The sequence below is a fragment of the Lagopus muta genome, chromosome 7 (genome assembly GCF_023343835.1).
Source record: "Lagopus muta isolate bLagMut1 chromosome 7, bLagMut1 primary, whole genome shotgun sequence".
Taxonomy (NCBI): Eukaryota; Metazoa; Chordata; class Aves; order Galliformes; family Phasianidae; genus Lagopus; species Lagopus muta.
In genome coordinates, this window is record NC_064439.1 from 18,245,491 (window position 1) to 18,260,287 (window position 14,797).

Consider the following 14,797-nt stretch of genomic DNA (forward strand, 5'->3'; position numbering starts at 1 on the left):
AGACTTGAGGTATTCCATAGCTACTCCCATCTCCCATAGAATATGGAGTTTATGCACTCAGCACCAACTGTTTTATTCTACGTCTGCCCCTATTATGCTGCAATACCTGCTAATGGAAGCATTTCTTATGTTATCCTAGCTAGGAACTAGTTGTCACTTCAGTGCTGCATTCCTTTTGGACTCTAAAGTGATACTGACTATAACTACAGGCTTTAAAATTCAGAAAGTGGAAGGGTGGAAGAATTGGATCCTGAAAATCAGATTGTTGCATGACCTCTGTTTGCCCTTTCAAGGGGTCACTGAGGCTTGTCTGGACTGTGCAGTAAACTTGTAATTTATGTTTGTGGAGAATGTCAGGAAGAAGATTCATGTCTGGATGTGCAGGTGCTCCATTAAGATTTAGAAAGACATGAATTGATTAGGTGGTTATTGCCACATGCAAAATTAGCCTGGTCAGAGACCCCTAACAAGGAAGCTTGGTGCACAACTAGAGCACCAGGCTGCAGCTGATAGAGCCTCAAAATGTTAATGGTATGTAACTCAGATAACTTTGGAAATGAATAGGTTTTTGCTCACACATCTCTGATATTCTAGGCCAAAACTTTTAGGGATGACATACTGCATTAACTACATGTAAGAACTGACTTTTCCTGTGTTTTTTGAGTTTGGATCCGTAGAAGATAAGCACCCACTGTGTATGTATGTGTATGTACATATGGTGCAGGTAGCCAGAAATGGAAATGTACTGGTTACTGTTGCCTTGGGAGCTCTGTATAAATATGTAGTAGATGTAGGAATCAGACTTGGGAGCAGAGTATATCCCACAGGTGTAAATGAAACTTAGGATTTAGTTGATAGGCTTCTTTCTGTAGGAGAAGATATGGTCTAGAACATCTTGAAGAACATGGGCAGTCTGAGGAAATGTGATCCACATTAGTAATTTGTTTATATTTTGTAATATGACCTTTTCTGACATTGGCTCCAAAAAAAGTGAGAGGGTTGAGAGCTGAAGCACACTGTTAAAGTAATAAAACTGGCTGTTAAAATGTGAAACTGGCATTCATTCATTTTCATATCCTGTTCAGTGTTCAGTTTCTGTTCTAAAAAGTGTACTGCACAGGAACTGGTCTGTTTCCTCAGCTCAGTTTCTTAGCAGTTCTCCAAGACTGGCCTGACAAAAGCGAGGGTTTTCAGTAAGGATTTCCTGTTTAACGGGCATTTTGACACACTTCAATTAGGAGCACTGCATTGAAAGAATCACTGAGCCAGGTCCTCAGCTGTCATCAGCACCACCTTACAGAAATCTTGTTATTCATGCTTTCAGCCTGATCTTGAAGCCAATGAGATTTCTGGCCTTCAGTATCTAATCAGGTTATATCTTATGCTGCTTGTTTGTTAGTTTCTCTTAGACGTGATTTAATGCAGGGGTCAACCAATACTACTTTGTACTAAGACTGCAGTACATCTGGATTTGAGAAGTCTGCTATTTATTTCTATCTAACTTTGCTGATGACATTCCTTGTTACCTGTGGTAATTTGCATCACTTCTGGTTCCCTTTGTACATAATGTGGATAATGATACTGAGGGCCTTTAGGAAACTGTTTCAAGTTCTAATGACAGTGATAAAACAGATGATTAGTGTGGCTGCTGGTTGTTATTGTTTATATGTGCAGATTTTGAGAGGCAGTACAAGAGTGGGTGTCTTGAGTCATCAGCTCTAGTTCTCTCTCTTGCAGGCAAGTATGTCATGCAAACTTCTTAACACATTTGCCAAACTCCAAATCCACCCTTTCTTTTCTTTTTTTTTTAACATTGGTTTCTCACTTTGCTTAATGGAAGGTAAAAGCCACAGTCCAATTTCCACAATAAATTCATGGCAAGAATATGTCTATTCATATGCTAAAGCTGTCTTTTGTTTGCATGCCACATCTATCTCCTATACATACCTAGTGAGAGGTGTAATTCTCAGACTTTGCTATATGATGCTGAGCAAGTAAGCAGTCTTGATGTGCCCTTGCAGAAGTCTTGCTGTTCCACAAGGTCCCACTTCTGCCTTTTTTTATGGGAGCTGAACTCTTTTGAGCACAGAAAACCAGAGTGATTTTCATAGTATTGTAAGAGAGATTTTAAATATACTTTGTCCTGATTCATTTTAGTGTTATATTTGCTTTTCCTTGTGGCCATGGTGGTGTCACATAGTCATTGTATGGTTGCTCCAGATACACATACATGCCACTTTCCAACTATTAAATTTGTATCTTGCAATTTAAATGCTCCGAAGAACATATTTTTGTATTGAGTAATATTAAATCCTGTCCTATTATTCCAGATATCACATTCAGTCATTTTTATCCCATGAAGTCCTAACTGTCTTGGCAGCTACTACCTCCTTCCTAGGCTTTTTATGTGGGTTTGAGCAACAGATTACTTGATTCAGATTGGTGGTAAAAAATTTCTGGTAAAAAAAAAAATTGTGGTAAAAAAAAGTTCTTCTCAATGGTGTCACAAAAAAAAAACAAAACAAAAACGAGAGAGAGAGAAAAAAAATTATTCCTGAACAGAGACAAATGTTATGTGCAGAGTAGTTCTATCAGTTCCCCAAATAAAAATGATTATTTGGACAAAAGCACTTTTCCTGATGTGAGCAGGGAGGATTTTGCTGGAATTAAAATGCTGAAAAACAAGTAACATTTTTAGATTAAGACAACCTCCAAACGATGTTCTTTGTTTGGAAGGAAGATCGTCCATCCAGGTCGCTCCATCTCATTTCTCTCTTTTTGGTTCAACTCTCTGGAAGCTGGGCTTGCTCTAACAGTCCTGCTGTTGCTGCTGCTGTAAGTGAAAATCTATGGAGTTCAGCTTCTTGATATCAGAATATAAAAGCACTAAAATAGGAAAACAGCTTCTCAAGAACGGAAGCAAAGAAGTTCAGCTACTCATTGAATCTCTGGTAATTTATTCTTTTTTTCTGAGTTTGATTGTAGTTGTGATGCTTCACTAGTGAGTTTAAAGATATTAAAGGTATATTTTTGAGATGTTTGTGCTAAAAAGACTCAAAGCAGTACAACCGTATTGTCTCTTTTCCCATTCTGCAAGGTGAACTGACAAGGATCCTAAAACCTGCTAAATACATTCTTGTTTTTTTCCTTTTCAGTGTAAGCTACAAGCGTAGAGTTCAGGCATTACAGAATTTGAATGACTATATAATGGATTCCTTGAATAATGGGAAAGATGTTGGAAGTCTTAGGAGAACACAGAAAATACCAGTGGGAAGCTTTTTTTTGCAAAGATTTTCAGTCCTTCACTCAATATAACAAATGAATATTGAGAAAAAAAGATCATGCACAAATATAAGCTCTGTCAAATTTCTTCTCTGTTGGTTTCATACAACTTCCTATAAAGTGCAGGTACTTGTATTTTTTTCTTGATGTGAATACAAGGAACTGTATAAAATTTTGAAGTCATAGAACTCATTAAAATTCTGTCATTATTGATAATTATACTAATGGCCATATAACTATGAACATGAATATAGTTCTTACATTTGACCAGTTGTAGTAAGAACTTCCTGAAAACATTTTGCTTTGAAAAGTCCTGACATTTCACAAATGCTTTTGCTGCAATGGCAGTGCCAATATACGGAGCTTTTCAGTTATTCATTATAAGCCTTTTTCTGTGCTCAGAATATGTGATATTCTATTGTTTGAGGTACTCATTTTGGATCTATGTTGTTATGCCTATGTATATCCCACTGAAATAATTTTACTTTGCAAGTGTATTTTTCATGGAGAAGGAAGCAGGAAACAGGAGGAAGGGAAAGTGAGAAATCAGAGTAGTTAACACCCAGTTGGTAGGAGCCACAGCAGAAGTCAGATCTGAGTCCCTGTTTTGCCTGAAAAACTTGAACACAGGTCTTGCTATTATTTTAATTATTCATTAAGTGAATTATTCAATGAAGTTATTAATTAATTCTATACACATTTTTATGGAAATCACACAGAAGTTCTCAATTTTAGAGGTAAATAATGTGCTGAGCATCCTTTTCAGTCCAACTAGATAAACAGTCAGTTAAATTGGTCTGGATTCACATGCAGAATGAACATATGTCAGAGATACTTGGGTCTGATATATTAGCTGTAACTTAATGTGTTGGAAGTTGTTCCTGTAAACTACGGAGGCTCCATGGTCAGAAACTGGGTTTCAGGAGCCTTCAGTGCTTCTTGGTTGCTCTCTTGGCTAGGAGATAGCCAATGTTGTTCATTTTTGTATAGAGTATTCTATCTTTCATTTTGTGGTTCAGCATTTGCGAAGGAACAGAAATCCTGATGCTCTGGATCTGGTGATTCCTCCCAGTTAGCCAGTACTCAATAGCTGCGTCTTAATTGCTTGTGATCAGTATTTGTTCTTATAGGCTAGCACTCTGTAGAGCCCCAGTGAAGGACCACAGCTTGAAATCTCATTGTCTTCCATATCTTTTACAGTTGAGATCTGATATTTGACTATTCTACCAGACTGAAGTCACCCCTCTCCTTGTCTTGTCCAACTCCACCACCTCCTGGAAAACACATTGAGTTTGTATGTGTCTTCTATTCTGCTGATACCTAGTAGAAGACAAGAAATCACAGCTTGTCCTCACAGAGAAGCTGCTTTTTGTGATTTTAACTCTATCCAAACTATGAATGGGATATGGAATGACCTGGAAGGAAGTGGTGTAACTTCCTGCTGAGACCTGAATTGTGGATACCGATGGACAGTTTTGCCAGTAAGATGTACTGATGTGCCTGGAGCTGTAATACCTTCTTCTTTTACCTGGGCTTGTCCTCTGACAGCTCCATGAGTGGTGGCATTCTCCTGAGATTTTCTCCACCCATCTCAATGGTGTGGGATGTGTTAGGACGGAATTCATCTCATGTAAGTTTGTTATTTTCATTTAAAAAATACCATACAACTTAATGGTAGAATTTCATTCTTATTGGTCTAGTGAAGCAGTAAATCTGCATACTTGTTCCAAAGACTTTATATGTCAGGGTGAAGGAGACCAAACCTCTTGGTAGGTCTCTGTGACCAGACCCAAATGCCCTGCCAGATTATCATTGTGAAAGGAAATCCTTTAGCTTTTGTGCAAGCCAGAATATGAGTGGACATCCTGATAGTCTTTTTGCTCCAACTTACCTTGTTGTACATTGCAGTGCATTGCTGAGTGGGACCTAAGTTGTTTCATCTGCTGTGTTCATTTTAGCAATAATTTTTTTTAGGGTCATATTAAAATTATATTTCAGTGACGTGGTAGTAGTTTGAATCTGTTTGCCTTTGCTTTGTGCTGTAGCTATATTCTAGCACATTATTCCTAATATTTACTATGGCAACTTCTTAACATTTTTAGATTTTCTTGCCTTGAAACATAAGGACTGTTGGATCGATGTACTAAAGTTTGTATCTTGCCTGACAATGGGAAGCGTGGTTCGCTTTATTCTGTTGCAGTTAAGGATACTTCACTACACACAGACATATTTTTAATCTCTAAACAAAGTTTATTTATGTGAGAGTCATTTTTCCAAAAGGCCTTGGCAACTTACAGTCACTTATAGATAATAGCTTTCTGAATGCAAACTTAAAACTGTGCAGGTGAATAAGGTGCTGCTTTACTGTTTGTTAAAATGCATTTTCAAGCATGCTTTTTTTTTTTTTGATGATGAAATAATTGAACTGCACTTAAAGCTGTTCAGTTAACTTTGATGTCCCTACATATATTCAGTAATATTTTGCTTTCATTTGATCAGTACTAATTTTAAAAACTTGTTTAGATTTTCTTTTAATGATAGCTTTTTTTCTTTTTGAAGTCTGCTACTGAGTGACCAGCAATAATCCTTTTTCTTTCTTTCTTTCTTTCTTTCTTTCTTTTTTTCTTTTTTTTTTTTTTCTTTCCCATTTCTTGGTCTTTTGTTTCCCTTATAACTCTGAAAGTGGTGTTCTGAGTTATTGCTTACTGAAATGACGGTTTGTGAGTACTCCTTAATCTTTTAAAACCATATTTCTTATTAGTATCCTGAAAGTCTTGTTCTTGCATATGGTTTTGCCAACATTTCTGCTTTGACTGTGCTTTCCTGCACAGATGTATTCCACACTTCTGCCTCATACATATGTAGCTTTGGCAGGTTGGTTTGAAATAATCTTATGTCAGCATGAGGAAATCAGAGCTTTTTAAATGCTCCCTCCTCCCACCCCAATTTTCTGGCTCAGTCTATGTTCATTAAATTTTGCTGGAATTCTATTACTAAAAGGTAATATTAGATAATGATGATATTAATCCCCTTCTCTGCTGCTTTGTGGTGACCTGCTTGACAGAGTGTGAAAAAGGAGCTTTAATAAGTTAATGTTATTAATAAAAGTACTAATAGCCAAGTTGGTGTCTTGAAAAACAATTACAAAAACACATCTTTTCTTCTAGGAAGGCTTTTTTAATGTGGAGTCCACTAGCAGGTCATGTATGTCGAGCAAACAACAGATTAATTTTCCTTTGCAGAAAATTTCCTTTTAGCTTCGCTTTGAAAATGCACCTTAAGATTAAAGACATTGATAATGTGAGAGTTTTCTGGGTAGTGAGAAATCTGTGATATGTTTTCAAAAAGCACTATTCATTTTTGCCTATGAAAGTCCTTCGTGTCAGTATCTGCGCACAAAAATAACTCTCATGTAAACTGTTGAGTGGATTGTATGTAAGGCGTGCAGAAAGGATGTGTGAACAAAGCATAATTCATCAATTTTTCTGTTGTAACTGTCTGCGTTCTTCCTTCTGACACTTTACTCTGTTTCCTTCTTAAAAGAAAATGAGGTCATTCAAGGTAAGCTAGTCCTCGATTGGAGGCATAGAGGATCTTACATTTTACAAAAGTAAGAAAAGTTAAGAAAGTTCCAGAGTAGCTTGTTTCTAATTTTTTTCTGGCTAATACAAAAAATATTTTAAAATTCATTAAAAATCTTTTGGATACTTCTAACCTATACAGCTCTTTGGAAGCAGATTTTAGTAGCCCATTTTAACCTAATTCAGGATAGTTTCTAAGTCTATCAGATTTCGAAATCTAACTGGCTTCTCAAGCCAGTCCCTTAGTCAGTACGGGTGAGCAGGCTATACCCTGTGAAAGCAAAAGAATTAACTGAGAATTTAACTGACTGATATATTTATACTTATGTGTAAGCAGACCAAGGGAGTAAGTAGTGACTGAGACAAGTTTGTGATAATTGTAACTTATTCACTGTCAGTCAAGTGCAGAATATGAAGATTATAAAAAAAAAACCCACAACAACCATTATAATAGAGAGTATCTGAATAATGAAATTGAAAATGAGGTTAAAAGTGCACATAAATACATATATGTAGTTTATAAAATAATGTCCTTGGACCTGATTATTATGCCGTCTAATGGCATCAACTCACTGCTTAATACATGTAAAAAAAAGCAAATAAAATATTAGAAATAAATAGGAGAACAATAGAAAAGGAAAAACTTCATTATACCTTTTGTCAAAATCCCATATTCACCCATGGTTTGAATAATGTTTTTGACTTTGGCCTTCAAGTTAAAATAAATACGTAAATAAAAAAGATCAGGAAGGGCATCAAAGTTGACCAAGTTCATCGAGAAGAATGAATGAATCCAGTCTTAGGAAAAGCTTGAGAGTTTATAAAGGTGTTAAAGAACGATCTCTACAAAGTAAAGAAGATAGACGAGGAATGGCTGTGCTCCCTGTCTTCAAGTACAAGAACTAGGAACAAAGAAAACTAGTCAGAAGCACAAGACAAGTAAGAGGAATTGTTTCTTTGTGAAAAGTATTAAATGATGGAATTTTTACTAGATGATCCCATGATTGCAAGAAGTTTATATTAGATCAAGGACAGGGGAAGCATTTAGAAAAAATATCCATTGTGGAATGGGGCAAACCACACCAGGCTCAGGAAATACACCAGACTGAAAACTATTGGAGTCAGGGGGAGTGTAAGCGGGGGAAGTATCGTATATTTCCCATGTCCTTATTGAGGCTCACTAATGTTTGCAGCTGTTCTTGAATAAAGGATACGAGGCCAAACGGACCTCTGGTCTGAGGTAGTTCTAGACACTCTTAAATTCATAATACAGTAACAGTGATAAAACATTCATATAATATATATGTTTAAAATATGAAATTTGAAACATTCATGTAAAAGATGGCAAGAAGCTGATACTGAATATAAATTCCTGTCAAAATAAGAAGCATGTAGAAAGGCAAAAGAATCCATTATAAATGGCTAACAGATGTAAAAATAATGAAGTTTTAAAAATAAATAATCATTATAAGATGTAGTTTTTAGCTATAACCAAGATAACTTCTGCCAATGTAATCTTATTTCAGTGCAATGGAATGTGGTTTTAATGTGATCCTTTCCAATTTGTCCTTGCATTTTACATGTTGAATTTGTATTTGAAATCAGTAAAATCTTATTGATTCAATTTCTTTCTCTAATTTAGATATTCTTTGAATTACATGTAGGAGGTATAAAAAACTGCAGTGTATTTGGAATGAAGCAGAAAGGCATGTCCATTCCCCTTCATAAAGGTACTTGGAACTAGACCACATGTGGCTGCTTGCTTAAAGAGATCCTCAGTAAGACCAATGCTGGGCAGAGGCAGAAGAATGTATTTACTGCATTGACTAATTGACTGCAGAGAATCAGGACTGATACTGGAATGTTGCGTCCATGTGCTGAGGTAGATTTGGAATCACTGTATTCCCCTTCCTATTCCCCAGAATTCAAGGAAGGACAACATAAATTATCCTGGGGATTGGAAAAACAAGCTGTTTGAGTGCCAACTACTCATTCAACTGTGAAAAGGAAGTAGCTTTAGTATTGTGTACAGACATTTTAATAACGGAGAGATATCAGAAGTCGTGGACCTGATAACAGTCCTGAAGACAGTTAAATGCAGATAAGATTTTATCTGGAGGTGACATGGCCGAGATCAGATACCTTTACATACTACAGGGAGCAGACATCTTAAATGCAGTCTTATTGTGTCTTGCTCAGCTCAGCATCAAAGTAGTTATGTATGAGACCCGCATTTTCTTCCACACATGTGAAAGGACTTGAGCAATTTTTAGATCTTTTCTGCAGAGAAAGATTGTAGATTCTACTTGTTCTCTGCCTGACTGCTTTATAATCCTCAGACTTTGGGGCTCAAACTCAAGGGCTTTGGAACGCAAAATGCATTGTGAGAGAAAAGGGCAAGCAAGCTGCAAGCAGGGTGTACATCTGTATGAGGAAGACATGCTCTCATCTGTTGAAGGGAAAAGATGCAACATCCTGATATTTTCCCCATTTCTACGATGATCTTTTTTTCCTGTTGTCTTTCAGATGTTTTAGGTGTGCCTTCTACGTGTGCACACTGTGAGTTGCAGGGTACAGAAAATGAGACTTTCTTCTGCTGAAGTAGCTTCCCTTGACTTGCTCTTCTACCACATACCTAACTTCCCCAGAGTATCTAGCCTTTAAAATGTCCAACTTGCTTTTCTTGTCAGTGCATAAGTTTTGCTTTCATTTGTTTATAATCTTTGCTGACTGCAAGGCCCGAGAGAACTGGAGGAATAACATGCTGGAAGGCCTTTTCTACATAGATTGTTGTTGGGTCTTTCAGCACGTAAATAATTAACTTCCTCCTTTGAAATTCTAGTGATTATGTAGGAGTTAAGCAAGGTGTAATGCATGATGAAGGACTTTTACAGAGATGAGCAATGTCTGTGATGTTCAAGAGTTACAGTTTCTTAGGGTGTATTCAGTGAACCCAGCAGACTTGGGGCAACTGTAGGATTTGGAAAGGAACAGAAGTTAAGAAACTCCTCTTCAAAGTGACTGTTATGCCCAGACTCACCGCTGATTGGTAACTGGATTTTTGTCCTGAGATCACCTTTGCTTTTTACTTTGCAATTGACTTTTAATGTATTCACATACTTGTTCTGCTTGCTGAACAGGCAGGTGAGCTGGAATTTAGTTATGCCTTTTGCTGCAAAGTTGTTTTTATTAACCAGTATTGATGGAATTCCAGTGGATGTGTGTTGATTGTAATATATTGTTTATCATTTACATTCTGCTGCAAAGAATGATAGATTCAGGAGGGGTTTGCCTACACTTGCCTGGAGTTAGGGATGGAAAAAAAACAAAATTTATAAAAATGAAACACTGGGTCTTTTGTACATAGAAAGGAGGCTGGTGTCTGGCAAGAAAATTGTATTTCAGGCTGTGATTTGACAGTCATTTGGAGCTGATCTACTGCTGTGTTGCTCTTTAAAGAGATTCTACAACTGTGTCTAGCATGACAGTGCAGACTATATTCCCATCTGTCCATGCTGGACGCTAGCACTTGTCATGTGGCAAGGTGAAAGGCCAGAATTGCTCTTTTAAGTGACGATAAATTTCTGAGTTGGTATAATTATACTGTGAAACTTCACCGATATGTTTAGTACTAGATGGGAGGAGTGAGGAAACTAATAAGGTGGGTAGCAAAAGTACTTCTCATACAAATGACGGTGATTTAAGAGCCACCAGGCCAAAGTTTTGGCAGAGCTAATTCAATCAGCTTAAATTTCAGTTTAAGCTGTTATACTTGCTGTGTGCATGAAGAAAATTTCAGCAAGGATGAGGCTGAAGATGATAATCTAGTCCCTGTCTGTAAGAGCCTGGGAGTAATGTGAGTTGCTCAGACAAATAATTAAAAGTTTTCAGCCTTTAGTGCTTCTCCACTCCTAATGTTCATCCCTGATTTTAATGTTGTGAGAAACTGTGCTGGTGCATTGTGAGTTTTTGTTCAAGCTGTGACAAAATTGTGCTGCATCACAGAGCGCAGAATTGATGCTGAATGAAAGAAAGGTGTCCACTCAAAAAGGGACAGCAAATTCTCCTTAAATATTACCTGGGCCTTTTTCATTATTCTGTACCAAGCCAAATATAGATCCTGCTTCACAGGAATGGTGAACCCCAGAAGAGTTTTCCAGTGACTCGAAATGAGTGGCCTTTCTCCTGCAACGTTGAATCCTCAGCATGGAGCTACGGTTCTGATCTGTGTGCTGAGATCACCCCCAAAGTAAGAGAAAGCTTTCGGTTTTGGGCCGTTCTTCAACTTCAGAGGGCATTATGATTTCTAAGCTTTGTAGTAGGGGTAATCAGTACAGTACACCCTTCTTCAGGAGTTTTAGGGCTGTACAGTATTTGAGGGTAGGGTTCTTCAGGCAGTTGCACCTAGACATGCAAGAGTAGAGATAGGCCACCTATGAGGAAATTGTCCTCTGTAGCAAATTCATTGTGGATTTCAGAATGCTTCAGAGATACAAAATAAATTTTCCATACAATTCCTAGTTATTTATGTTCATAAAAAGAGAGAATCACAAATACTTAATGATTGCTCAGATTCACAGAAGAAGCTTCTATCATTGTTGAGAAGTTACTTTTCAGATACTGGTTTTATAATGTTACGTGTGTTAATTCATACCTTTATTCAGCTTGTCTTTAATGTGGATTTTTCTATTATGTTTTCAGAAAACACTTCAATTTTTCTGTCTGATTTTTTAAAATTACAATTATAAGAAAAAGATAAATTTTAGGCAAAAATGTCCCTGTCTTTTCACTTTTCATGAACGGTGAAATTGAAAAAGATGACGGGAATAGACAATTCATATCCTTCAGTTATAAAAGTAGAAATTTAAGAAAGAAGTTTGCTTCTTGGACTTTTGTGCCAGATGTGCTACAGGATAAAAATGCATTGCTAAATTGAACAGTTCAAGGAGTGTGGGATAATACAGGAACTGCATTAAACTTCTTAAGTTGTTAATCTGCAATTTCAGAGTGTTTTGATACAGAGAAAAATTGTCCTGTTATAATCTGTTTTTTATATAGATAATGGGTGCAATTCATTTTGTGCAGACTTCATAATTTTGTTTTGGTATATGAATTGCCACTTTGTATATGCCTCTTGGCACTTTCATGCAAATTAGCTTTTCTTCAAATGTAGAGTGATTTTCAAAAGATTAGTGTTCAGAATAAGTGGATGAGTATTGAATCTGTACAATTAAAATGTCCTCCAGAAACAGAGAGGAGGTGGTTTGAGTGTGTGTTAAGATACTGTAGTGAGTATACAACTCTCGCAATGGCAATAAATGCTTGTGTTGACCCTCTGTTACCAATTTATTTGCCTGTAGTGATACAGATTTTCCCTTAGAAAGCATTAAGACAATAGTTTTTATGTAATTGGTATAAACATTGAGACACTGATTGCTTTTTGTTTGTAATGTGAAGCATTTTCTCTTAAGAGACAAATGATTTGTTTATTGTGAGCTAGAATCATGAGTGTGCGTAGAGCTTTTCTTTTCTGCACAATCAGGGATTGTTTCTAATATCCCTGCTCGTTGGCTCTCCATCTATTTCTTGCATAACTTTTCTGTGACTTGTGTATGATCTCCTACTTGTTTAAGGAGAATGTGCATTGTATTTCTAAAGGGACTCAAACCAGGTCTGCTTCTTTGTATGGAGCAATCTCTGGTTTATTCAAACTATTAGGGACAATTTCTGGTAAACATAAATTATAGATTTGCATGTTTTTCCTCTAAGTTATATAGATAATTTGCATTTATCATTTCCTATAGCATGCAATTTTGATTGTAGTGTTAAGCAGCTTCACTACTCCTTTGAAAAAATTCATATGGGTGGACTTCTTTGCTTTACTGTGAAATCTTTATTACTTTACACTATAGCAGATATTTACCTTTACGGAGTCTGTTGTAAAACTGTAGCAAAAAAGCTCCCCTGTAAAAAAGCTGAAGGTACAGAAGCAGACATCTTGTGTAATTTGTATGATAAAATAATATTTTCCACCTTCCAAAGATAAAGTAGTAGCATACTGTAAGTTACTCTAAAGATGCTTGGGCTGTATTCTGTTGCTGTATTATTTTTAATATAATCATGGATATTTGGAAATCACTGTAATTAAAGGGAATATGATCTGCGCTGATGTGGGAACTTGTATATAAGAGTATCAATTTATTCTGTATTCTGTTGTCAGTTGTAGAAATATCTAGGGATGGAAAAAGTTGTAATGAAGAACTCTAAGCAGAATTAGAACAGTGAGTTCAATTTCCTCTTTATGAAACACAACATTTTTTTCAAAGAAAATACTGGAAAATTAATGGAAATAGATTAAGATTGCTGAAAAATGAGAGGACTTTGACAGAATTAAGTTTCTCTTGTTCTTACTCCAAGCAAAAGAAACAGTAGTAATCAAAATGGACAGAATAAATTCATCCACCTTAGTGTTCTGTCTAGCAGTGCTACAGCCCTGTTACTGGCAGATCAACGTCTATTAAATCATTAGAAATAATAATAATAATAAAGCCTTAACATTAGAAATTTTTGTTTTTACAGCAAAGTACATTAATATATTTATGCTATTTATTTTTGATGCATTAATTACTGTATGAATTATTATGATTTTTTATAGACTGAAAGGTTGAGAAAGGGAGAGAAATTTGCATCACAGTGGTCTTCTGTCTGAAAATTCATGTTTTCAGGATTGGTTTCTTTTAACTTTAACTTTGGCTGTTCCATGCCTACACTTCACTTTGGGATAATTTCTTTTTTTTGCCTAAGCTTTAGAAATATGGCCTGATTGTGTTGTCCATTTGTCTTATTTGATAGTCACTCTTAACGGTCGTTCAAACTGTTTATTTTGACCAAATTCAACAGAAAGGTAGCATTCTTGAACTTCCTGTGTGTTTTGTAAAAAGTGTTACGTGCAGAATACAAAGTTATCTTATTCCTTGTTGCCTTGTGCCTCAGAATGGCTGTGCCCTGGATTTGAGCTGCGTGGCAGCCAGCAGGCATGCTGGGCTGCTGCCAGGGGGCACCTGGAACCAGCCACTGCATGGCTTAAATTGTGGATGTCGTGTGGGAAAGGCTAAGGCTGGTCAAGAGGTGCAGGGGTGGCATGGAGACCTGAGAATTAATTTCTCACTTGGCAGGGACTGCAGGCACTGACTTCCCTTGTCAGCCCTTTATATTTCTGTGATTCGTGAAAAAAAATCAGTTAAGTCTGAAGTCAGTGATACAAGTTTTTGTTCACAACTCCAGTTTAATGCAGCTTTGAATAGAATCATGGGGTTTTTAGTAGCCTTTCCAATAGTATTAGTATTAAACATATTTTTCCAGTCTTGAATTATGAATGAAATGGAACATATCTTTTAAAGTATTTTGTGACTTTAATGACCTTTCATTTGATTTTGTCTGTTTGTGGTCATTTATCAGTCTCATTTTGGTATCCAGTGGCATTTCTTTAGGAAGGTTTCAAATGTTATTACTAATGACTCTCTTCCCTTCAAAAGATGCCTAGAGGAGTACTGTAACTTAAAGAGATTACAGTAATCAATGCAGAGTTCTTGTATCAGTGTACAGTAGTGAATATTTTATGTGGTTAAAATTTCTTTCTGTTGGAGGAGGCTGGAAACATTCCTGTTTTGAAGGGAGAAGAGTAGACTAGCTTTTGAGTGTATTACTGATGAGTAACCAGTTGTGCGCCATATTAGTACAAATGTACTGCAGCTCCTATTTGGGTGAAAACAGGGATGTCAAAGAAGGAAAATTAACCATATCCAGAGATACTGTGATGATCCATTGATATTGAAGCATTCTTTATTCATAGTTTTCAGCCTTTTTTTTTTTTTTTTTTTTTTTTTTTTTTTTAAATGATCAGTGAGAAAAAAAGTAGTTAAGAGATTTAGAGA

General features: G+C 36.3%; 1 protein-coding gene across 6 annotated transcripts in view; it reads left to right on the top strand.

Moving 5' to 3' along the window:
- Window positions 1-14,797, top strand: part of NEBL (nebulette) — a 239,758-nt gene that overhangs the window by 122,637 nt on the left and 102,324 nt on the right. For 3 of the 6 annotated variants that reach the window (XR_007378036.1, XM_048950457.1, XM_048950460.1), the window contains exon 1: window positions 11,009-11,112. The exons of the other annotated variants lie outside the window; for them this stretch is intronic. Coding sequence is in view for 2 of the 3 variants with exons in the window: in XM_048950457.1 (XP_048806414.1) it covers window positions 11,033-11,112 (80 nt within the window). In the remaining variant the exon portion in view is untranslated. Of the gene's footprint in view, window positions 1-11,008; window positions 11,113-14,797 lie in introns of those variants that run through there. 6 annotated transcript variants of the gene reach the window in all.